The sequence below is a fragment of the Populus euphratica genome, unplaced genomic scaffold (assembly GCF_000495115.2).
Source record: "Populus euphratica unplaced genomic scaffold, PopEup_1.0 scaffold248.1, whole genome shotgun sequence".
Lineage (NCBI taxonomy): Eukaryota > Viridiplantae > Streptophyta > Magnoliopsida > Malpighiales > Salicaceae > Populus > Populus euphratica.
Window position 1 is genome coordinate 147,617 of NW_011500131.1, and position 26,137 is coordinate 173,753.

At 31.6% G+C, this 26,137-nt stretch overlaps 1 protein-coding gene across 2 annotated transcripts; it reads left to right on the plus strand.

The window, feature by feature from the left end:
- The first annotated feature begins 5,067 nt into the window (after positions 1-5,067).
- On the plus strand, positions 5,068-17,074 carry LOC105110378 (cullin-associated NEDD8-dissociated protein 1-like). 2 transcript variants are annotated; one of them, XM_011005401.1, is made up of 29 exons: positions 5,068-5,238; positions 5,704-5,813; positions 5,985-6,154; positions 6,607-6,817; positions 6,911-7,076; positions 7,469-7,598; positions 7,932-8,046; positions 8,150-8,307; positions 8,399-8,522; positions 8,785-8,835; positions 8,910-8,992; positions 9,562-9,646; positions 9,772-9,873; positions 9,983-10,081; positions 10,729-10,839; positions 10,919-11,002; positions 11,106-11,246; positions 11,415-11,507; positions 11,634-11,755; positions 11,856-12,018; positions 12,101-12,337; positions 12,453-12,701; positions 12,786-12,962; positions 13,071-13,217; positions 13,323-13,439; positions 15,148-15,316; positions 16,070-16,147; positions 16,230-16,368; positions 16,494-17,074. In XM_011005401.1, exons 2-29 carry the CDS (start codon positions 5,778-5,780, stop codon positions 16,588-16,590), a joined length of 3,654 nt encoding a protein of 1,217 aa, XP_011003703.1. In that variant the 5' UTR covers positions 5,068-5,238; positions 5,704-5,777; the 3' UTR covers positions 16,591-17,074. The 2 variants fall into 2 exon arrangements, with proteins under 2 accessions (XP_011003703.1, XP_011003704.1); XM_011005402.1 differs by lacking the exon at positions 5,068-5,238 and adding an exon at positions 5,263-5,285.
- The last annotated feature ends 9,063 nt before the right edge of the window (positions 17,075-26,137 follow it).

The following is a 26,137-nucleotide window of genomic DNA, read 5'->3' on the forward strand; positions in this document are numbered from 1 at the left end:
GGGTAGGTGCTCGGGGTTGCAAACTTTGCCTTGAGGGATTACAGACCCACTTACCATGGGGCTGTAGCTAGGCGCGCAGGTTTGCCCCAAGCTCCTAAGGCTAGGCAGACCCCATGCTAGGTGTTTATTTCTAGAGCCATGGTCAAGCCCTCATGGCTGACCCCAATGCCCTTGCTTGACAACCCTAACGCAGGTGTCGCCAACCTAAACTAATTAGTGGTAATTAATCAATACTTTTAATTATAATAAATATCACAATATTTAGAATACAAATAATAATATTTTATCATATTAATAAAAATATTAAACTTGTCTAACTAAAGTTTATAATATTTTTTGCATAATTTTTTTAATAATAATTATAATGATAATTTTTATTATATTTATTTTTTTAATTTTATTCTATTCTTAATATTAATAATTTTAATTAAAATAAAGATAATAATATTTGGAATACAAATAATAATATTTATTATATTAATAATAATATCAAACTTGCCTAGCCAAAATATCTATAATAATAATATTTTTTTTGAAAAAATTATTAACATTAATAATTATAATAATGATAATTATTATTACTTTTTTTCCTTCTCCGCAGGGTCTATTGATCTAGCCACACAGGTCTCTAAACTTAAGGGATATAAGAACAAATCTTGACAGCCAAGTCTACACCTGGCATGTGGGTTTGCTGGGTAGGTGCTCGGGGTTGCAAACTTTGCCTTGAGGGATTACAGACCCACTTACCATGGGGCTGTAGCTAGGCGCGCAGGTTTGCCCCAAGCTCCTAAGGCTAGGCAGACCCCATGCTAGGTGTTTATTTCTAGAGCCATGGTCAAGCCCTCATGGCTGACCCCAATGCCCTTGCTTGACAACCCTAACGCAGGTGTCGCCAACCTAAACTAATTAGTGGTAATTAATCAATACTTTTAATTATAATAAATATCACAATATTTAGAATACAAATAATAATATTTTATCATATTAATAAAAATATTAAACTTGTCTAACTAAAGTTTATAATATTTTTTGCATAATTTTTTTAATAATAATTATAATGATAATTTTTATTATATTTATTTTTTTAATTTTATTCTATTCTTAATATTAATAATTTTAATTAAAATAAAGATAATAATATTTGGAATACAAATAATAATATTTATTATATTAATAATAATATCAAACTTGCCTAGCCAAAATATCTATAATAATAATATTTTTTTTGAAAAAATTATTAACATTAATAATTATAATAATGATAATTATTATTACTTTTTTTCCTTCTCCGCAGGGTCTATTGATCTAGCCACACAGGTCTCTAAACTTAAGGGATATAAGAACAAATCTTGACAGCCAAGTCTACACCTGGCATGTGGGTTTGCTGGGTAGGTGCTCGGGGTTGCAAACTTTGCCTTGAGGGATTACAGACCCACTTACCATGGGGCTGTAGCTAGGCGCGCAGGTTTGCCCCAAGCTCCTAAGGCTAGGCAGACCCCATGCTAGGTGTTTATTTCTAGAGCCATGGTCAAGCCCTCATGGCTGACCCCAATGCCCTTGCTTGACAACCCTAACGCAGGTGTCGCCAACCTAAACTAATTAGTGGTAATTAATCAATACTTTTAATTATAATAAATATCACAATATTTAGAATACAAATAATAATATTTTATCATATTAATAAAAATATTAAACTTGTCTAACTAAAGTTTATAATATTTTTTGCATAATTTTTTTAATAATAATTATAATGATAATTTTTATTATATTTATTTTTTTAATTTTATTCTATTCTTAATATTAATAATTTTAATTAAAATAAAGATAATAATATTTGGAATACAAATAATAATATTTATTATATTAATAATAATATCAAACTTGCCTAGCCAAAATATCTATAATAATAATATTTTTTTTGAAAAAATTATTAACATTAATAATTATAATAATGATAATTATTATTACTTTTTTTCCTTCTCCGCAGGGTCTATTGATCTAGCCACACAGGTCTCTAAACTTAAGGGATATAAGAACAAATCTTGACAGCCAAGTCTACACCTGGCATGTGGGTTTGCTGGGTAGGTGCTCGGGGTTGCAAACTTTGCCTTGAGGGATTACAGACCCACTTACCATGGGGCTGTAGCTAGGCGCGCAGGTTTGCCCCAAGCTCCTAAGGCTAGGCAGACCCCATGCTAGGTGTTTATTTCTAGAGCCATGGTCAAGCCCTCATGGCTGACCCCAATGCCCTTGCTTGACAACCCTAACGCAGGTGTCGCCAACCTAAACTAATTAGTGGTAATTAATCAATACTTTTAATTATAATAAATATCACAATATTTAGAATACAAATAATAATATTTTATCATATTAATAAAAATATTAAACTTGTCTAACTAAAGTTTATAATATTTTTTGCATAATTTTTTTAATAATAATTATAATGATAATTTTTATTATATTTATTTTTTTAATTTTATTCTATTCTTAATATTAATAATTTTAATTAAAATAAAGATAATAATATTTGGAATACAAATAATAATATTTATTATATTAATAATAATATCAAACTTGCCTAGCCAAAATATCTATAATAATAATATTTTTTTTGAAAAAATTATTAACATTAATAATTATAATAATGATAATTATTATTACTTTTTTTCCTTCTCCGCAGGGTCTATTGATCTAGCCACACAGGTCTCTAAACTTAAGGGATATAAGAACAAATCTTGACAGCCAAGTCTACACCTGGCATGTGGGTTTGCTGGGTAGGTGCTCGGGGTTGCAAACTTTGCCTTGAGGGATTACAGACCCACTTACCATGGGGCTGTAGCTAGGCGCGCAGGTTTGCCCCAAGCTCCTAAGGCTAGGCAGACCCCATGCTAGGTGTTTATTTCTAGAGCCATGGTCAAGCCCTCATGGCTGACCCCAATGCCCTTGCTTGACAACCCTAACGCAGGTGTCGCCAACCTAAACTAATTAGTGGTAATTAATCAATACTTTTAATTATAATAAATATCACAATATTTAGAATACAAATAATAATATTTTATCATATTAATAAAAATATTAAACTTGTCTAACTAAAGTTTATAATATTTTTTGCATAATTTTTTTAATAATAATTATAATGATAATTTTTATTATATTTATTTTTTTAATTTTATTCTATTCTTAATATTAATAATTTTAATTAAAATAAAGATAATAATATTTGGAATACAAATAATAATATTTATTATATTAATAATAATATCAAACTTGCCTAGCCAAAATATCTATAATAATAATATTTTTTTTGAAAAAATTATTAACATTAATAATTATAATAATGATAATTATTATTACTTTTTTTCCTTCTCCGCAGGGTCTATTGATCTAGCCACACAGGTCTCTAAACTTAAGGGATATAAGAACAAATCTTGACAGCCAAGTCTACACCTGGCATGTGGGTTTGCTGGGTAGGTGCTCGGGGTTGCAAACTTTGCCTTGAGGGATTACAGACCCACTTACCATGGGGCTGTAGCTAGGCGCGCAGGTTTGCCCCAAGCTCCTAAGGCTAGGCAGACCCCATGCTAGGTGTTTATTTCTAGAGCCATGGTCAAGCCCTCATGGCTGACCCCAATGCCCTTGCTTGACAACCCTAACGCAGGTGTCGCCAACCTAAACTAATTAGTGGTAATTAATCAATACTTTTAATTATAATAAATATCACAATATTTAGAATACAAATAATAATATTTTATCATATTAATAAAAATATTAAACTTGTCTAACTAAAGTTTATAATATTTTTTGCATAATTTTTTTAATAATAATTATAATGATAATTTTTATTATATTTATTTTTTTAATTTTATTCTATTCTTAATATTAATAATTTTAATTAAAATAAAGATAATAATATTTGGAATACAAATAATAATATTTATTATATTAATAATAATATCAAACTTGCTTGGCCAAAGTTTTTACAGTAATATTTTTTTAAATTATTAACAATAATAACAATGATAATTATTGTTACATTTTATTTTTCGTTTTTATAGGGGTCTGTCGATCTAGCCATGCGAGTCTCTAAACCCATGGGCTGTGAGAACCAACTTCGATGGTAAGGTCTGCTGGGTATGTGCTTTGGGTTGTAGATCCTACCTTGCAAGTCTACAACCAATCACGAGAGTCTGCCCTCGGAGTCCAAGGCTGGGTACACCCCACGCCAAGTGTTTGCATGCTAGAAACTTTCCAGTACTAGGTGGCTACAATATGGGGTGCATGGAGATATTTATCGCTTACCCAACACTTAAGCTTCACAGTCCAAGTGTAGGGTATCTGTAGCCCCTAGGGCCATGCCTCTAGCTAGGTGCTTAGGGCCTGCAGCCTGTAGCCTCGACATGTCCCTCATAAATAGTGCAATTTATAGCCTATAATATCTATGCTATAGTGTAAAACAATAGAATTCACAGTAAAAGTATTCATAGCGCATAATAATTTCTGCTGCAGGGAAATATTAATCTCTTTTAGTTAGAATTAATTTTAGTTTGTAATTAAATAATTAAATAATTTATAATTTACATCCATGATTCCTCTTTTTTTTTTTTTATAATTTTGGTAGATGTAAGAATACTAAGAAAGTTCAACTCTACGCAATTGACATTTCATTTGTTGATCATAATAGTAATTAGGTTTTTAATTTTAATATATATTTGGTTAAAATTATTATAAAATATATTTTTAAGTAAAATAAATAAATAAATAAATAAATAAAAGTCATTTTAGTTAGTATAAAAATAAAATTATATAAAATAAATAGAAATTATTTAGCTAATAAAATGATTTTTTCTCTATAATTAAGTGTAATTAATTTTTATCACGAACTCAAGCATGCTTAATCCCTAATCATCGTCCATACCCAACCAAAACGCAATCATGAGTGGCCATAGTAAGGAGAAGTGAACCTGCCTTCACTCTTACACAGTCCCAAATTCCCTATGGGCCGTGAACTCTGCAGTCCACAGAAAGGTTTTTAGCCCACGATTGGAGGCGATGAAGAGGCACTCACCCCCACGGTCAGTCCTTCACTGAAAATGCAAGAGCATCATCATCATAAAACAAAACAAAAAAAACAAACAGATCAATTTCAAAATCAAAACTTTCTCTGCTAATCTCTCTCCCTCACTCTTCCGGAAACTTATCTTCTCGGTCACTATAAGTTTCGTGTTTTTCTTATCTTGGGTATATTTTATTTTCTGCTCTACAATTTGCATTTGATTTCAGTGCAGGTTGGGGTCAGTCTCAGTTTCTAGGGTTTTTTATTCTATCACACTTAACTGATTAGGGTTTCTGCTGTTAATGCAATGAAGTAATACAAAATATTGGTTTTTATCTGCTTAGGGTAGGGTTTTGCTCACCAATGTACCACATTGTTCCTTTTCTCCTGGGTTTTTTTAGATACTTGCCCTTTTTGCTCTTTTAATATTGTAAATTTTATTTTTTCTGTTTTTTGGTTAAATTATGTTGGATAATGGGATAAATACATTGCATGATTAATGGTTTTCATTTTGTTTTTTAAGAAAATAAGTGTTTATTGTGACTTAATTATTAGCTCCCTTTCTTTTGTATTCTTTGACATCAAATTTACTGCAGGGTGGTTATGCACTTGCTTTATCTTTTGCTTTTTTGTTTTGTTGTTGTGCTTAGGTTGTGATATTACAGAATATTGGCATTAAGTGTGATCCTAATTAGCAGAGTGTCGGTCATATAGTTTCACGAAGATGGCAAATTTACAAATGACGGGTATTCTGGAGAAGGTATGGTTTTTATTTTTTTCGGCATTTGAGTTGATCAACTGTGTGGTTGAAGGGCTGGTTTTGCAAATTCTGTGTGATGGTTCATTTGGATCTTTCAGTTGGTGAAAGTTAATTGAATTTATTTTGGGTGTTCTATCAGTTATATTTTCATTTGTTTGGCTTTTCTTGCAGATGACGGGTAAGGATAAAGATTACAGATACATGGCAACGTCTGATTTGTTGAATGAGTTAAACAAGGAGGGTTTTAAAGCCGATGCTGATTTGGAGATAAAGCTATCAAATATTGTTCTACAGCAACTCGATGATGTAGCTGGTGATGTTTCTGGATTGGCTGTGAAGTGGTATAGCTCTCTCTGCAATTGCTATAGACATCATGACATTTGTGTATTTTGTGTTGGCTGAATTCATCCAAAAATATTTAGATAGATATATTTCACTCCTATCATTATATTTCCACATGTTAAGAGTTTGGTCCTTGTGTATTGTATGAACTCTAGTGTTTAGACTAGAGATGATAGTGCATGCTCTTTGCTATTTAATGTATATGTGTACTTTAGCGTTTGAAATATGTGACAATATTGATTTAGCATTTAAGAGTTGCTATTTGAAATTTCCAACTTGGACAAAATTATGGGGTCTTGTGTCAATATTGTGGGAAAGTCACCTTGGGAACCTTTTTTCCTGTTTCTGTGTTTTGTTTGGAGTCTTGTGTCAATAGAAGATGAAAGGGATGCCAAGTAACAGTGTTGCTGCAAGCTTGATTTTTATGTTTTTCATTAATGTGCTGTTGCAGTCTTGCTCCATTGGTGAAGAAGGTCAGCGAGGCTCGAGTTGTGGAGATGACTAATAAACTATGTGAAAAATTGCTACATGGTAAAGATCAGCATCGTGACATTGCAAGCATTGCTTTGAAGACTATTGTATCTGAAGTCACAGCAATATCTCTGGCTCAATCTATTCTTGTCACTCTATCTCCACAGTGGATAAAAGGAATAACAAGTCCTGTGAGTTCTAAGTACCATGTGTCAAGGTTTTGTCATATGGAAGTTTCATCTCCTCTTCTCAATAACTTATTTTTGCATTCTTTTCTGTCACAGGGATTGAACACGGAGATAAAATGTGAATGTCTTGATATTTTGTGTGATGTTCTTCATAAATTTGGAAATTTGATGGCAGATGATCATGAGGTGCTTTTAAATGCGCTTTTGTCCCAACTGAATTCCAATCAAGCCACCATTAGAAAGAAGACTGTTTCATGCATTGGTAAGACTGAGTAGATATTTGTTATGATCTCCCTTGTGATACCATTGTTTTGATTTAATTGTAGATACGCTTGATCCACTCTTGGGCGAAACAAAAAGGTTTATGCTCTGGATTTTGAACCAAAATATCAGAACAGTTGGAAATTTGGCTAGTTCCCAACTATTATGCATGGCCACACTTAAATGTACTTGAGAAGGGTTTTGTTTTTCCAATGCTAATCTTCATTTTGATAAGTTGTTTTACTTGAAATTAAGGTGATAGATTCCTTCAAACCGGCTGTCTTTATGTTTTTTCCTTATTTTTGGCTAATTCACAACTTTGATAAATTTAATTTCATAACTATCCACCCAATAGATTGTTGATCTGGCTTAAAAATATCCTTTGGTCTTCAGCATCTCTTGCTTCAAGCATTTCAGATGATTTATTGGGGAAGGCAACAGTTGAGGTAGTTTGGAAATTGAGAAGTAAGGGTGCAAAACCTGAGATGATCCGAACAAACATTCAAATGATTGGTTCTTTAAGGTAAAGCTATACTGTATGTGTTTATCATATAGTGCTTTCACTTTCCTGTGCTCACTTTTAAAGAAGATTGTGATAAATAAGGAGAAAAACTTAATACTTTGTACTGATGACGATAAACAATTGGCACTACAATGTGTGAGCCAGTCTAATAACGAGATTTGTACTCTGAATGTGTGGATTCTGGCATGCTTATATCCATGTGTAGAATTGGATCTTTGGATGTAGCAAAGGTTTCTTTGGTCAGCTCAGATTACACCTGATCCACTATTACTCATCCTAAAAAAGCTAAAACTTTTCTATCCTTACAAATTGTGTGATATTTTGGTGTTTAAGCCGTGCTGTGGGATATCGATTTGGACCCCATCTTGGAGACACTGTGCCAGTGCTAATTAATTACTGCACAAGTGCATCAGAGAATGATGAGGAGCTTCGTGAATATAGCTTGCAGGTGTTGTTTATATCCCCATCCTTTCTGTTACTTTTATGGTTCTAATTATGTGTGTGTCTTTTGATCATGACTTTTGGTTGTATCCTCTAAATTTTGGCTGCAGGCTTTAGAAAGTTTTCTCCTTAGATGCCCCAGAGACATTTATTCTTATTGTCATGAAATTCTTCATCTTACTCTGGAGTACCTAAGTTATGATCCAAACTTCACTGATAACATGGAAGAAGATACTGATGATGAGAGTCTTGAGGAGGAGGAGGAGGAGTATGTTTAAAAAAAATGCATACCTGTAGCTCATATCAATATACTTCTTGAACTTGTTATTTATCTTGTCAATCGCTTTGCTGTTCTGTAGTGAGAGTGCAAATGAATATACCGATGATGAAGATGCCAGCTGGAAAGTTCGAAGGGCAGCTGCTAAATGCTTAGCGGCATTGATTGTTTCTCGTCCTGAGGTGCTTGCAAATCTATATGAGGAGGTATGCTGCAATAATTTGGGCACATGTAAAGTGATTTCTTATTATGGTCCAGTTTGAGCCTGCTTGAAGTTTTGGTTGGCTGGTTTATGTTTGAATTTGGATTCAAGCTTTTAGGTGGGTGACATGAGTGATGTTTTTTTTTTCAATTTTTGATGTGATATACTCTACTTTTGTTTGTTGAAGAAAATGGTTTATAACTTCTTCATTCAATCTTGGCTTTCTAAACATCATTGTTTTAAACATCCATTTTTCTTTTGTGCAGGCCTGTCCTAAGTTGATTGATAGATTTAAAGAAAGGGAAGAAAATGTCAAGGTAAGCCTTCATCTTTCAACTGCAGAAATTTAGGTACTGCATTTGAGTGCTCATCTGATTTTGTTGTGATGCAGATGGATGTGTTCAATACATTCATTGAGCTACTACGTCAAACTGGAAATGTTACAAAAGGGCAGATTGACATGGATGAATCAAGGCAAGTTTCTGTATCTGTGAAAAAATTAACTTGTGTTAACACTATCCATTTGAATTTCACCCGCCAAATGTTTAGTATTTTCTTTCATTATATATTTTCTTTTTGTCTACCTTGTGTTTCTCTTCTCTTATTTGATTAACGTCTTGGTTTTGAAACATTTTTAGAAAAGAGACATTGCTTTTAAATCAACTTTAAGAGTGTCATTGACATTTATGGGCATACTGATAACCAGAGCTCTACTCTGTCACTATTACTTGAGGCTGGTTGGTCAAAGCTAGTTCCTTCAATGCTGAGATTCTTTATCTAGCTTTCTTTTTTCTTAAGCCTAATAAATGATGTTACCCTGCATCATCCAAAAGGGACAAAATCACAGTTCCTGAAAATGGTAAATCACTGTGCTAAACAAGTTGTCAAAGTGTTAACATGATTTCTTTGGCCTGCATGATGGGCATGCTTTGGATTTAAATGATAAAATAGGGTTTACAAAATTGCTGTGTCTGCAATTGGTTTATTGCTTCAGCAGTGTGGTCTCCCAGTGAATTGATTTTGCAAGTGTAACTGTTATGCAGCCCAAGATGGTTACTGAAGCAAGAAGTGCCAAAGATTGTCAAATCTATAAACAGGCAATTGCGTGAGAAATCTATCAAGACCAAGGTAACTGCTGATATGTGTCGAGGATTAAGAGTTGCATGCTCAAAAAACTGCATGTGATCTCATAGATAAATCATGCCACACCTTGCATAATACAAATGAAATGCATTACCTTTGTCTGCCTACAGGTTGGTGCATTTTCAGTTCTGAAAGAACTTGTGGTTGTCTTGCCAGACTGCCTTGCAGAACACATTGGGTCACTAATTCCAGGAATTGAGAAGGCATTAAATGTATGTGAATTTTGTCTCAAGTCAGATGTGTCATTGTTGCTTAATTTTTTGCATTACACGGTTCATTGTTGCTTAATTGATGCAAATTTTCCTGTGCAATATTTCTCAGGACAAATCTTCGACCTCAAATTTGAAGATTGAGGCTCTTATATTTACAAAATTGGTATTGGCTTCACATTCACCCTCTGTTTTCCACCTTTATATCAAGGTAATCAGTGGTTTTATTCTGGAATCAATACCTCTTATTTTACTGTTCTTAATAGTGAAGTATTCTTTAGTTCATATTTAATCTTTTTTCTTGCATTTTCTCTCATGCAATGCTCTATTGGCCATAAATTTAAAATGTCAAAAGAAAATATGTTCAGCCATTCTTTTTTTGTGTTTTGAATTATGCATCATTGCTTGAGGATATATGATTTTTTGTTTTGTGGTTAAGCTCTGGAAAACCTTTGTTGGCAATGCTATGTTGTGAAGATCTTTTCTTTCTTCTTTTAATAGGATTCATTGGGTAATGGTTGGTCCCTCTGAAAATGACAACATGATTAGGATTGATGTAATTATTCATCATCTTCAAGATGGGTTTTAATTATTGAGGAAATTGAGGTTTTTCATTCACTTTTTTTAATAATAAAAAAAAGAGTGTTGTCATGCAATTTCCTTGATCAATTATTTATTACTGACCCTTGGTCTGTGCTGTGAATGCATGTACAATTTTTTTATACATTACTGTTTGTACTCCTTTGAACTGGTAACTTCTTTCCTGTGTTGTGATTATTTTCAATTATGAATGGAACAGCAGTCATGACTCCTGAGCGGTAATACATATACTGGGATTTACACTGCTTGTTATTGCAGGCCCTTTCTAGTCCTGTTTTGTCTGCTGTTGGTGAGAGATACTACAAGGTCACAGCAGAGGCATTAAGAGTCTGTGGGGAACTTGTTCGCGTTGTCCGTCCCAATATCCAGGTTAGATTGTTTATATACTATGTTGTCTTTTAAGATTTTGTTAACTATTTCTGATAATTTAATTGGCGTTCTGATGTAGGGCTTTGGTTTTGACTTCAGACCTTATGTCCATCCAATATATAATGCCATAATGTCACGTTTGACCAACCAAGATCAAGATCAGGTCTGTAGAGTATCTAGAGTTGATTCTATAGTTTTTCTCATGCTGAAAATCATTTATCTTTTCTGAATTTTTTTTTCTAATGCGGCATATTTCTTCTATCTAGGAGGTCAAGGAGTGTGCCATTTCTTGCATGGGGCTTGTCATTTCAACATTTGGTGATAACCTCAAAGCAGAATTACCTATGTGTCTCCCTGTACTTGTTGATCGTATGGGGAATGAGATAACACGACTTACTGCTGTGAAGGTCAGTGTTATGTAAATTGCTATATGGATGTTAATATGCCTTGGGTTGTTTTTGCACCAATTATGTGTGTGGTAACAATAGTTAGGCTTTCTCATCTGAAGTTATAATGTATCTCCTTGATCACTATGATGCATAAGTATGCAAGCCATTTTGAATTTCTGAATCCAGGCTTTTTCTGTAATTGCTGCTTCTCCTCTTCTCATTGATCTGTCTTGTGTCCTGGAGAATGTAATTGCAGAGCTGACTGCATTCCTACGCAAGGTATGAAAAATGGTTTACTTCAGAATATGCGTACTAATTTGTTGGATTATGATTTGTAGATAGTCTAATGTGCATTTGAGTGTTGTGTATAAATTCTGAATTCTGCTTTGTTGTTTGGGAACATAGGCTAATCGGGCTTTAAGGCAGGCAACTTTGGCGACACTGAATTCTCTAATTGTAGCTTATGGTGATCAAATTGGTTCATCTGCTTATGAAGTTATTATCGTGGAACTTTCAACTCTGATTAGGTTTTCCACGCCTTTTGATGTTATGCTTTCGAGTGAGGAATGGTTGTTGGCTGTGATTACATCTGAAAATGCTAATTCTCTTGTTTTTCCATTGTCTCAGTGATTCAGATTTGCACATGGCAGCTCTTGCTCTGGAACTTTGCTGCACCTTAATGACTGACAGGAAATCGAGCCCCAACGTTGGTTTGGCTGTTAGAAATAAAGTTCTTCCTCAGGCACTAACATTAATTAAAAGCCCATTGCTACAGGGTCAAGCCCTTTTGGTAACACTCTCTTCCAATACCAAACATTACTTGTGGTCCAGATCAATGCTTGGTTTAAAATTTTTCCTGCTTGATATTGCAGGCTTTACGAAACTTTTTTGCTGCTTTAGTCAACTCTGCAAATACAAGTTTTGACACTTTATTGGACTCGCTCCTTTCACGTGCTAAGCCATCTCCACAGTCAGGTGTTGCAAAACAGGCTTTACATTCGATAGCCCAATGCGTGGCTGTTCTCTGCCTTGCCGCTGGTGACAAAAAATGTTCATCTACTGTGGACATGCTTACTGATATTCTTAAAGATGACAGTAGTACGAATTCAGTAAGTTTGGCACACAAGTAAAATTTTGTAACAAGAATGCTCTTGGCATTGATGATACCCTTTTCCATGGCAATAGTTGAATTGTGCATTTCACAGCTTTTATTTTCTTTTTTAGGCGAAGCAGCACCTTGCACTATTATGCCTGGGAGAAATTGGGAGAAGGAAAGATCTAAGCATGCATGCAAATATAGAAACCATTATTATTGAGTCCTTCCAATCCCCTTTTGAAGAAATAAAGTCTGCTGCTTCCTATGCTCTTGGTAATATTGCCGTTGGTAATCTTTCCAAGTACCTACCCTTTATCTTGGACCAGATTGATAATCAACAGAAGAAACAATATCTCCTGCTTCATTCTTTGAAGGAGGTTTGTTTTTTATTCTTAAATCTACTTCAAACTGAAGGTTATTTTTAAAATAAATCTGTCTCCTCTAACCTCCTGAGTATGCAGGTTATAGTAAGACAATCAGTAGATAAAGCAGAGTTCGAGGATTCCAGTGTTGAGAAGATACTTAAATTACTATTTAATCACTGTGAAAGTGATGAAGAGGGTGTTCGGAATGTTGTAGCCGAGTGCCTTGGTAAAATTGCACTTATTGAACCTGCAAAGCTCGTTCCTGCGCTTAAGGTTTCTAATCATCAAATCAAATGGCATTCAGAGTTTCATTTAAGTTTGTTCTTAGTTTTTGTGGCTCCAAAGGCTTGTGTTTTACTTTAAATTTTAAATTCCTTACAGATGAGAACAACGAGCCCAGCTGCCTTCACCAGAGCAACAGTGGTAATTGCTGTAAAATACTCAATAGTTGAGCGGCCAGAGAAGATTGATGATATTTTATACCCGGAAATCTCATCATTTCTTATGCTGATCAAAGATCATGACCGGGTAAGTTGCAGATATATATTTGCTCTAATTAATAAACAGAGTGTTTGCACGTGGTGGCCTGCTTGGTTTTTGAACCTGATGGTTGTTCTTAAATATGACATGCAGCATGTTAGGCGTGCAGCTGTCTTGGCCTTAAGCACATTCGCTCACAATAAGCCTAACCTTATCAAGGGACTCCTTCCTGAATTATTGCCACTTCTCTATGATCAAACAATTGTTAAGGTAATTGAAAAGTTGGCCTTTTCTGAGCTAATGATGCAACTTCCATATACTGCCTATCTAAATACAGTGTAAGTAGGGGATTATTGCTTGAACTTTTTAACCTGTCCTGTCTTTTACAATGTTTGGTCTTTATCCCATTGATTTATATATGCTTTAGCATAGTGCTGAGAAGTCATGCACCGCTTATGATTCCAGTGCTCTGGTAATCTTATAATTCTTATTTGTTTTTAATCTTTTGCTTCTAATTTATATATTGCACTGCTGAGGGTTTGTATCAGTTAGTCTTTGTATTGAAAATTTGAAATAGTTATTTGAATCCATCTCTATAATGTCCATGCTGGCAGCATATGTGTGAGCCAAATCATTGTTTTACTTGAAAGAAAGGCATTTTGCATTCAGCCTAGGATTATACATACTAGGTTGTGTGATGAATATTGACTCCATTGTACTTTCATATAATAGTAGATTGAGATGAACTGGTAAAAAGGACATATATTCTCTTGTAATTCCATTGTACTTCCATAGGATGATTGATTGAGATGAACCTTGATCAGCTAAATGGCATATATTCTCGAGTCCTAGAAATATTGATTTTAGGTATGCTTAGTTATTCAAGTTACTATAAATATATTTTAAGGAGCTTAAACATACCGCATCATAACTGCAAGATAATACTTGTTAAAAAAAGATTTGGTTTGATTCCTAACAGCTTAAGCTATTATAATAATATGATGATTATATTAATGATGAATGAAAGATAACCAAAAACAATAAAAAAGCATAAGTGAGTAAAAGCTTGAGGCAATATATATGTTGCTATCAATGAGAAACAACGAATAAGGGGATGCAAAAGTCCCTATCAATGAGAAACAACGAATAAGGGGAGTAAATTGACCTTTCAGGATGAAAGGATTCTCTGTTGCTAGGGCAGGTTATGCTGTTCTATCCATTTCGCCAATTATAGAAGGCTTGAACTGATGGAATTGTCCTTGAAGTCATTTTTTGTGCTTTTGTGCAGAATGATTGACAACTGGGCTTTATAAGTAAATGGATTGTATCATAAAATTGTTAATGCATTTCCGTTGTTATCCTTTGTGTTCCCTGTTTCTTGCCTTTTATACTATGTTTTGTGGATGCCTGGCTGTTTTCTGTACTTTAGTAACAACAATTGAGCCATGCTGTAACCCCCCAGCTTCAACAGTTGAGTTTTTTGCGAGTTATGCAACTGATTTTTAAAATAATGGCGGCTATGTGAGACTTTCAAGGGCCCATTATATTGCATCCTACTTTTCCTATGAGGTGTAGCATTTTGGACGTGTTGCTGCTGTAACAGCTGTTATATCTCATAACAATGTAGCTGTTAGACTTAAAAATGTCATTAGCTCATGTTTTTGCAACACGTTGTTGAAATCTCATAGTTTGTGCTGTGTACATTGAAGACTATAGTATTGCAATTTTATAGTCTTACATTATTAGATTTTTCAATTTGCAACATTATTTGGGTTTCTAACAATTTGCATATGATTGTAACTGCTATTTAAAAAACATAATGTTTCTGTTATTTGGGTTTCTCTATTAGATGTTGAAGTTATATTCTCCAATGTTTATGTTATTTTGTCTTCCTGTTGGTCTTGCTTGCATTTTTGTACAGTATCACCCATATTATATCCTTGCAGGATTTTCTGATTTTAAATCTTGCTTACTGCAGCAAGAATTGATACGAACTGTAGATCTTGGGCCTTTCAAGCATATTGTGGATGATGGCCTTGAGTTGAGGAAAGCAGCTTTTGAATGTGTAGACACATTGCTGGATGGTTGTCTTGATCAAGTGAACCCTTCATCTTTCATTGTTCCTTACCTCAAATCAGGCCTGGATGGTCGTATTCAATATCCTTCTCACCAAGCGCAATTATTGTTTAGTTGTTTAATTTTGTTGCTCGTTCAGTTTGGTTTTATGCATGAAAGTAATGTCGAGGGATGCAACCTAGCAAAAAGACATATAGGAATTATATTAATTTATTTCTTAAATTCTAATATCTTTTTACCTTTTTTTCTCCATAAAATCTATTTTTATAGGATTCTATCTATCTTAGCCATCTTAATTGTTTTCTGGATTATAATTTGTCTATAACTAATAATATTAATCAGGAGTTTTCAATTTTTATGATTTCTTTTTCCTATATTCATTTATTTTTTAGAAAACTAATCTTTTTCAGACTTAAGAGACAAATGAATTAATTGCTAAATCTCTCTCTTTAGCTGCATCATTGGATGACAGCATTTCGAACATGTTTTGGGTTTTTTCTAACCAGGAAAGAAACATTCAGTTTGCAGCATCCATTTGCATCATAACTAAGGATAAAATCCATATATATATGAAATTTCTTTTTCCAAAATACTACTTTTGAGAAGAATACTACACCTTCATTTCTTTATTTTTCTAACTATCCTGCAATAGGATTGTTTCTTTGGTTCTTCATTACAATGGCTTGATTAATTTCAAATCATTATTCAATAATCAATAGCTAGATCTAGTTAGCTAATGGCATCTATGAAGATTGGAGTATAAAATGATTGTTATTGTTGATGTTATCAACTATTGGCTGACTTGTCTGTTTTGGATGTTCCAGATCATTATGATGTTAAAATGCCTTGTCATCTTATCCTCTCAAAATTGGCCGATAAGTGTCCATCTGCTGTATTGGCAGGTCAGTGAGTTAATCATCCAACTTTAGTCTTTTGGGTTTCTTTGTGCTACAGATTTTCTGATCTCTGTATTCCGCACTTCAGTGTTGGACTCATTGGTGGAGCCCCTCCAAAAAACTGTCAATTTTAAGCCTAAGCTAGATGCTGTAAAGCAAGAAGTGGATCGTAATGAAGACATGATTCGCAGTGCTCTTCGAGCAATCGCATCCTTGAATCGAACAAGGTTTGTAAATTTTATACTGAATAAATTTCAGGTTTTTATTTCTGGCATAATAATGGAAACACAAAATGAGCTGAATGACATCCTGTCTTTTGTTGGTGCATGATCATTGATTTTTTACATTTCAGCGGAGGAGATTGCAGCCTTAAATTCAAAAACCTTATGAGTGAAATTTCAAAATCTCCAACCCTTTGGGACAAGTATTATTCCATCCGAAATGAGTGAACATGTTGATTCCTTGCTATCCAGTGGTTTGTATTGAAGCTCACGCTGGGGGATGAGAAAACGTTTGATGCCTGCAGTCCAAGCCCTTCTGGGGTTAAATGAAAATGACGAAGTTATAGGTGAGTTGGATGTATAATGGAGGTTGCAGGTTTTGTAGAATATTGGTCGAGTCACATTTTCGATACCCCAGCATACAAAAAAAAAACAAAAAAGAAAAGAAGGAAAACTGTAATGGGTTTTTTTAATGTATAGGGTGTCAAATTAGTTCTTCCCTTGCCTTTAAAATTAGCCCAGCGTTGAGGGTCAAAAATGAATGAAAATGTTGTCTTTTCCCATTTGAAGCCATTGAGGGGGGTGCACAATTAGTTGTACTTGGTAAGTGATATGGTTGATAGAATCTGGATTAAATCTTTGAAATGGAGGCTCGACCCTTTTTGCCTCGCTAATGTTTGCTTGAGGGAAAGAAAAAAAAGAACTTTTATTAGTAATTTTTATGTTTCTTTTCATTAGGGACCCTAGGGTTATTTCATTAAACATTCAATTAAGTATTGGTAGTTTTTATGTTTCTTTTCATTAGGGACACTAGGGTTATTTCATTAAACATGCAATTAAGTATAAAGCTAGAATATGTGGGGGCTGAATTGAAATTGAAATGGTTGATTTTTACAACAAATTTAATTTGTTTCTGTAACTTTTTTCGTGGCACAATTGAGTGTTTTTTAGTCTAAATTTAAATCTAATTGTATTTGTTTTTGGGAAGGGTTGAATTAAAAGTTGACAGTTCTTAATTTGAATTTCATATAGAAAGTAACATGGGTGGTGGTATTCAATTTCATATAAAAAATTTATTTTAATTGTAAAAGTTAATTTTTTTAATAACAATAATCTGCAAAAATTTTAGTAGTCATCTATATAAAGAAATTTCAGGTTATGGATTTTTTCTTTGTTACATTTCTATTTATATTTTTCATATTTGATTTAATTATCTTGGATCTCAAACCATATTAATAATACTTATTATGTAAACGCCTATCAAAAACATTTTTTAAATACCCGTTGGTACAAATTTATAGAACAATTTTGGGATATCAAAATTATAGTAGGATAAAATGAAATAAAAAAAATGAATATAATAACATGAAAATAGTCAAATTGTTTTTGTTGCTGTCCTTGTTAAAATCTCATGGTGCAACCAAGAAAGGAAAATAGTGTTTTATCTTCTTTTTTCTTCATTTCACCATTAAAAGGGTTACGAGGAATGATAAATAGGAGTGAAAACTTCCACACTAGAAATTAATAAAGATCAAAGAGAGGGTAGATTGTGTTAGAGGAGAATGTAAGAAAAGAGAGGAAAATGTGGAGGAAAGTGGAAAATTTTGACTGCTAGGGATTTAAAGACTAGGTTATCGTTTAGTAAGGAGTTCTAAACTTAATGGGTAACAATTAAGGTGGAATTAATGAAATTAATGCTATGGTTTATGGTGGAAATTCGAGGGAAATAGAAATTGTCTATAAATTGAATCAATTAAATTATAGGTTGTGTTGGATGTGAAATTAGGTAAAAATGATGAAAAAAATCATGAGATCCTTAAGGGTTCATTGACCAACCGATGAAGGACCAAATTATATGCAACAGATTTATATATAGTTAAGTGAAATTGTGTACGAGGAAAGTGATTTTGAAAGAATTTAGTTACAAATTAAAATGAGATTGAAAAACAATAGTGTTGAGAATTTAGGGAGGATTTGTGTTTTGAAATGTAAGGAAATATCGGGTAATATTGGACTTTTCATGTAAGAGAGAATTGATTAAAAATATCATGAATGAATTATGATAAAAGAAGAGGTTGTCATGTTAGTCAAAGAAAAAATAATTGAAAGAGAAATATGATGATAATTGCAGTATATAAAACGTAGTGTAATTATGAATGTCATTGGTTCATGTCTTTCATGAAGTGGTTTTGGTTATTTTAGATATAATATAAATGAGATTGATGAAGGTTGAAATATATATATATAGTTGTTTGAATAATGAGAAGATGAATGGAATATTTTGTTGTTCGTGTAATTTATAGATAAAAATTTAAGAGGTGTCAAGATGAGAATAGTATTGGATAGTTTTGCCGAGTTGCAGTACCAATTAAATTAGGTGTGTTAAATGCTAAATTAAGCCTTTCCTCTTTTAGTTTAAATGTAGTTTGGCCATCGGAGAAGATAAGTTATAATCAAAACTATATTTTTATGATTATAATTGTGATGTAAATAAGAGATGGTATCCTAGAATGAATAGTCTAAATTGTTAGCTTCTACCTTGTTTTAAAAGTTGTTTTGATGTTAGACTTAATATGGTTGATAATATAAGAAATAAATTTGAATTTGTGTGTGTGTGTGTGTGTGAAATGAGCATGTCATGAAACAATAATGTGGAATAGCTTTTAATACAGGAGAGGCAGTGAAAGCTATGCAGCAATAGATAGGTTCTACTCGAGCTCTACAGTAGGTAGGTATCATAGACCTTAATATTTTCTTACTTAGTTTATCGAAATAATTTATTGAAAATATAATGTTATGTTAAAATTGTGGTTATGAGCTAATGAATTAGTTTCCTATTAATGAGATTAACGCCCAATATAGGCAAAGTAATTAGTTTCTTGATATTGAGACTAATGCCTAGTAATAGGAAATGAATTTGGATTTCTAAAAGAGGAAATAATGCTTGATAATAGGTGATGAATTTGGATTCCTAAAATAAAGAATAATGTTCAAAAATAACGTCTGGACATAGACAAATGAAAAAGTTACCTTGTATTTGGTATTAACTTGAAAGACTAGATTTTAGAAAACTAATATCTGTTAAGGGGAATAAGCTGATGATAATCATGCAATTTTGATGTGGTGAACGAATATTGTAATATGATGAATGAATTCTATTGACTATTAATAAGAAATTATTGATAATGTTAAGTTTACAATCTAAATTTATTGTTATGACTGTTATGTTTGTTTGATAATCTATATGTTGTAAAATTAATTATTATTTATAAAGTAATATCAGGTACCTCATAGCCATTAACCAAATGACAGATAATTAAGATGTTTTTTTTTTTATTATATATAATTTTGAATGAACATGTAATAGATGCTCTTTTTTTTTTTAAACTATAATGGGTTAGGTAATTAAATGTTACTTATCTTGAAGATTTTGTAATTTGAATTCAATATCTTACATGAACTCAAGATATCTCATTAGTTTCTTTTTATTATGTCACAAACATTAGTATTGTGATTATGTTTCACTAATTTTAGATAATTTGAGTATTTGTGTGTGTGTAGAGTGAACTATAATGAAATGTAATAGATGGAATGGTTTGATTTTGTGATGTGATGATTCAGGATGATTGAATAATCAATAATATATGAAATGGTTGAGTATTGAAGTATAATAGGTTTCTAGTCGATAACTTGTAACCTCTTGGTACAAAGGAGCCTTTGCTAAAATTGTAGTAGGTTTTCTAATTTAAGATTTCTTAAATAATAATAATAATAATAATAATAATAATAATAATTTCACCCTAAAATTTGTAATATTCATAAGATACCAAATTGTGAATGCATGTGATTATGGAGGATTTTGCACATTATATCACCAAAGTCCTTGGGAATTCACTCATAAATAATTATGTAATATAAGGAAAATAAAAACTAAAGCATATGCATATTAACTCATAGATATATCATCATCGAGAGATTTATTTGTATCTATACATCAGAATTTACAAATTTAGTATTGTGATTACAAAATCAAGTAAAAATATATTCAATCCTAAATTTAGGCATCTTATACCTAATCTATGATCACAAAAGTAAAATAGAATAAGGACTACTTCTTATACAAATGAGATGTCCCTAAAATATACTAGTCATTATGAGTAATGAAATAACTATAAATAATAGCTATTACATTGAAAAATATCATAATGTTCTTTTTTAATCGACTCTTCAAGAACAATTTACCAAGAGTATGCTAATGTCAAGTTACTAGTATTATCTACTATCTTTCCTTAGATAGCTAACTCATATTTTATAAATATGTCAATATCAAGACATCCTCTTGATATCATTAGCTTTTTCTAATTTTTGTAACTAATCAAATACATTTTCTTCTCTCAAATCCATTGGGGGGTTATGATGATATTAATAAATTTTGTTAGCATTATTAGCCTTCCCAACCCTTGATCAACTAATTAGAATCGAAGTAACGTTAACATCAATTAAATCCATCAATATCATTAGTTACTTGAATTTAGAGATGCTAATCAAGTCCTTTCAAATACTTTAATTTATCCATTGAAAATGATGGTGTCAAGAATCCCTTGACATCATTAACCTCCACTTATAAGAGTAGTTAATCAAGTTTCATGTAATACTGATATTAATGTAATTCATCGATGTCATTAGCTATCTAAATCTAGAGTAGTTAATCAAGTCCTTTTGGATACTTCAATTTTTCCATTAGTAATGTCAATGTTAAGAATCCCTTAACATCATTATCCTCCATTTACAGGAGTAGCTAATTAAGTTTCATGTAATATCGATATCAATATAATCCATTGATATCATTAATTATCTAAACCCAAAGTAGTTAATCAAGTCTTTTTAGATACTTTAATTTGTTGATGTCAAGAATCTCTTAACATTATTATCCTCCATTTACAGGAGTAGCTAATCAGGTTGTTCATCTTTATTCTTTCTTACCCACTATTATTCATTTGTTCATGTGTTTCACATATCGATACGAAGATAAAATGGGTAAAGTTTACTAATGTGAAAAGTGCAATACTTTAACAAATTATAGGTGTTAGACACCTACCTGTTGTGTTTGAAGTCCCCGCTCCAGCTCAAGTCAGTGGTCTTACTGTTAAAGCATTCCTTGTAAATCAATTTACCCATTGATTAACACTACTATTTATAAATTCAAAAATCATATTTACATTCTAATATAATAACTTTTCATTCAAGACATATTCTATATCATAGGTTTAATCACCCTTACTTTTTTTAGATTATGTAGTTCCCAACTTAATCATAATAATATTCAAACGAGAGATTTATGATTGTCAAGAAGAGCTTCACATCATTTAACTTTTTGTTATATTAATATTTATCAATTTTAAATTATCATTTCAATATTAAAACATAACTAAACATATTATTCTTATAACTTCATTTTAGGTTCTTTATTAAGAACTTTTCTTAGTGAAATTTTGAAATCATACATGGTCATCCTATCAAGTCTTTATCATTATCCCATTAACTTTATATTCTAATTAGGTTGTACAACATCTCTTGACACAATTGTCATGCAAATTAAAATATAAAATAACTCCAACTCTCTCTTAATCAAGCAATGTAGTAAAACAATCTAACAGTTTTAAGAAATGGTTCGACTATTTCTTTAAATTGGTCTAGTCATTTTTCTATATAGATAGGCCATTTTTTGTTCTAGAACAAGCACCAAAATATTCCTTTTCATACACCCAACACAATCAGTTTTTATCTTTAATTCAACAATTCTTCAAATGAATTAAATTCTTAGAACTTTAAAATTCATCACCATTACATAAAAAATAAAACAATGTCACTCCTTTAAAATCATCTTCCACACTATTACTAACACAATTAGAATACAATTTAAATCAAATTTGCTTACTAGTAGCTAAATAAATCACCCTACCTTTTTTTTCTTTAATATGGTCGAAACTTATTCCAAAGGAAGACTTGGTTCTCCTTTTATTATTCTCATTATTTCACCTTCATGACAACCTATCATGGTCCATATACAATTTCAAGACAATTCATATTTTCTCTAAATTGACTTAAATTGTAACATTACTTTATAAACTTAAGCACCAATTCTGCTTATATTTGTTGCATTATCTTTCTCAAAACTCCTTACTTAGTGATGAAATGAACTTCAAAACACAACAAGTCAAATATTTTCCACACTTCCAATTTTTTCCCTCTTTGTCGTAAGTTTCTTTCTTTAGTATCACATGTCTCTTCCTTTGTTCTTCTTTAATTTCTTGTGTTTGTACAATAAAACACTCATATCTTCTTAAATAAATTCTAAATCTTTTTTTTTCCTCAAAGTGTTTTAGTGTAGAATTGACAAATAAATAAAGAAATGCCCCTTTCTCTCCCTCTCTACTGAACCGAGAGCTTATAAAAGAAAAAAAGAGCTCTTTTCTTTTACCATTTTACCCTTTTTAATCCATATCTCTTAATTTTCAAGTAAAATTCTTGACTTTTAGTGTAACCTCAACATTAAAATTGATTTATTTTATTCTATATTTTCTCACTGTAAAATCCTTATTATGATTCATTTATTCAATTACTATTATTTAAAATTTTCTAGGCTTATATTAGTCTCTCATCTTTTTTGATTTATAGATTATTAGTTCCTTTAGTTTTCATCAAAGTCTATTTCCCTCTTTTCCCAATTCTTTTATATTAGAGGAGAGAGAGAAGCTCACTAAATTTCTATTTATAGAAAGAAAGTCATCATTTATACATATTATGAATATCAAAATGGTTGAAATTGGTGTCAAGTGGTTATATTTGATAAGGGGAGTCTTATAGTGGTTTTTTAAGCCTTGATTTTACCTAAAAAAACATATCCAAGTCAAGAATAAGAATTTATTCTGCTTGATTTTGTGTTTTAATTTGTTTTTTTAGTTTATTAAGTTGTTAAGTTGGTTTCTACATGTTTTAGGACTAGTTTTTGGGTGTTTTTGGCTTTAAATATCTTGAAAAATAAGTTTTGTGAGTTAAAAACCCAGAGCCTTTATTTTTTAAGCACCACAATGGCGGCTGAAATTTGGGCCAGGAGACAACACGTTGTCTCTCTTAGTAGGCGACGCATCGACTTCGTATTTTAAAAGAAAAAAAAAAGGGCAAACAATAAGTTTCCCGCACCTTTAAATGAGAGAAAAAAAACAAGCCCAAGCGTGCAAGTCTGGGTTTATAGGTCCACACACTTAGGTTGTTACTTCTAGAGGCCCAATACATAACTTTCATCATGGGTTTGTTTAGTTGACTCAAGTTCACTTTGTTTTCTAATCAAATATTTTTTTTTCACCAATTTCATTCTTCAACATTAAGTTAATTTAAGATTGAGCTTTTTAATTTTTATTTTCAAGATTATCCCCGCGAGTTTTATAGGTCAGCCTAGATTAATAAAAGTGTATCAAATGTTTTTCTATCTCAGTATTAGTTCAAAATATTATTTAATTCATGATTAAAATCAATTTTTTTTAGATGACATGTTACTGTTGCTTAAACATTTTTTCACTCAAAAGAATTTTACTACAAGTTGCAGTGTAGTTCGGGATTAGAGCTAGTTTCATTTGATTCAATGTTGGAACCCCCAGATCATATGAACAATCATCATATCCTAACTTCTGAAGCACAAAGTCTTGGAATAGAGGAATTTATTTAGCATCTTCATAATCATGTCTATGTATGTACAACCAGAACAACTGCAGCCAATTTCCTAAGCTCAAAGCACACACATTGAATTAAATTAATAATTATAGATTCTCTAATATAGGTTACAAAAGTGTATATTTATTTCTAAATTACACTATCAAAGTTTGATAAATTCACAAACTAATATTGAACTTTCACTTCTGTTACTTTATTTTACACCTCAGACATGTAATTCATGGCTAGTAAATTGCACGAATGAAAAAAAAAATTCATGGCTAGTAAATTGCACGAATGAAAATTTTTTTTATCAAATTGCAATCAATAAATGATATTTAACTCAACCATATTCAACATACATTAAGCATTCAAAGACTATGTTCTAGCCCTAAGTTAAGAAAATTAAAATAGTCATGCTTAATAAAACACACAATTCATTCATCAAAAATAAATATGAATTCTACATAATGAATAACAATTCAACAACTAAAAATTAGAGGAAGAAAAGGAACTCTGTAAATTCAGAAATTGTAATCTTTGTTCTTCCTTTTAGAATGAGCCCTTCTCTTTCATGTTCTTCTATGTTGAAGTTGTTTTGCTTTATGAAAGCTTTGGTTCTCATAACCTATTGTGTTTTTTCAACGAAAGTTCTCTTTTTGTAATTGAAATCACTTTTAAACTAGGATGAAATCCAATTCCCTTACTGCAAAAAATTGTACAACTATATGTCTTACATTTGCCTCTTTAAAATCTTCATGTTCCTTCTATTTATAGCTAGCTATAAAATGTATAAATTCTCTTTGTCTAGCCTCCTCTACATGGGTTAAGAGCTGTCTCTCTAAAATATTAGTATTTTTTTTATGTTTTTATTTGACAGGCCTTTAAAGTACAAACAAGAGGACTCATTGTTTACTCATCAAGGCTGCTAAACTTTCACAAGCAAGAAATAGGCTAACACACTTATACAATCTATTAAAACAAGATTAGATTTAGTACCCCAAAACTACAATATTTGAAAGAGTTCTTATTATTGTCTTGAATGTAATGTTCCTTTCTTTTGTTTTGTTAATGCCATATTTACTACCATAAATATTATATTCTTTTAAAATATTGCATCTATTATTAGAAATGTTTGGTATCATGATAAGAAAATTTTGAGATTAGAATTACTTAAAGTTGTTGAATTGTTATTCATAATGTTGGATTCATATTTATGCCTGACGAATGAATTGTTTGTTTTATTAAGCATGATTTTTTAATTTTCTTAATTTAGATCTAGGATATAGCCTTTGAATGCTTGACATAGGTTGAATATAATTGAGTTAAAAACTGAACAACTATATATCTTACATTTGCCTCTTTAAACTCTTAATGTTCAACTCCCTCTCTCTTCTATTTATAGCTAGCTACAAAATGTATAAATTCTCCTTGTCTAGCCTTCTTTACATGGGTTAAGAACTACCTCTCTAAAATATTAGTATTTGTTTTTATTTTTTTTTATTTTGACAAGCCTTTAAAGTACAAACAAGAGGACTCATTGTTTACTCATCAAGGCTGCTAAACTTTCACAAGCAAGAAATAGGCTAATACACTCATATAATCTATAAAAACAAGATTAGATTTAGTACCTCAAAACTACAATATTTGAAAGAGTTCTTGTTGTCTTGAATGTAATGTTTCTCTCTTTTGTTTTTGTTAATGCCCCATTTGCTATCATAAATATTATATTCTTTTAAAACTTGCATCTCTTATTAGAAATGTTTGGTATCATGATAAGAAAATTTTAAGATTAGAATTACTTAAAAGTTGTTGAATTGTTATTCAGTATGTTGGATTTGTATTTATGCCTAACAAATATTTTTTGAGCGACATGCAAAACTTTTATTGGGATGACCCTTACTTATTCAAATATTATACTGATCAAATATTTCGAAGATGCATGCCCGATAATGAGGTAAGTAGGCCGTTCTTAGATGTAAAACCAAGAAAAGATATGAGCAACAATCACAACTACTTGTACATACACATGTTTTTTTCAAAAGTAAATAAATAAATAAATAAA

Coding starts and splice junctions, on each gene's coding strand:
- LOC105110378 (XM_011005401.1), top strand. CDS start 5,778: ATGGCAAATTTACAAATGACGGGTATTCTGGAGAAG. Junction 12,963..13,070: donor AGCTCGTTCCTGCGCTTAAG/GTTTCTAATCAT, acceptor AATTCCTTACAG/ATGAGAACAACGAGCCCAGC. Junction 16,369..16,493: donor GCATCCTTGAATCGAACAAG/GTTTGTAAATTT, acceptor TTTACATTTCAG/CGGAGGAGATTGCAGCCTTA.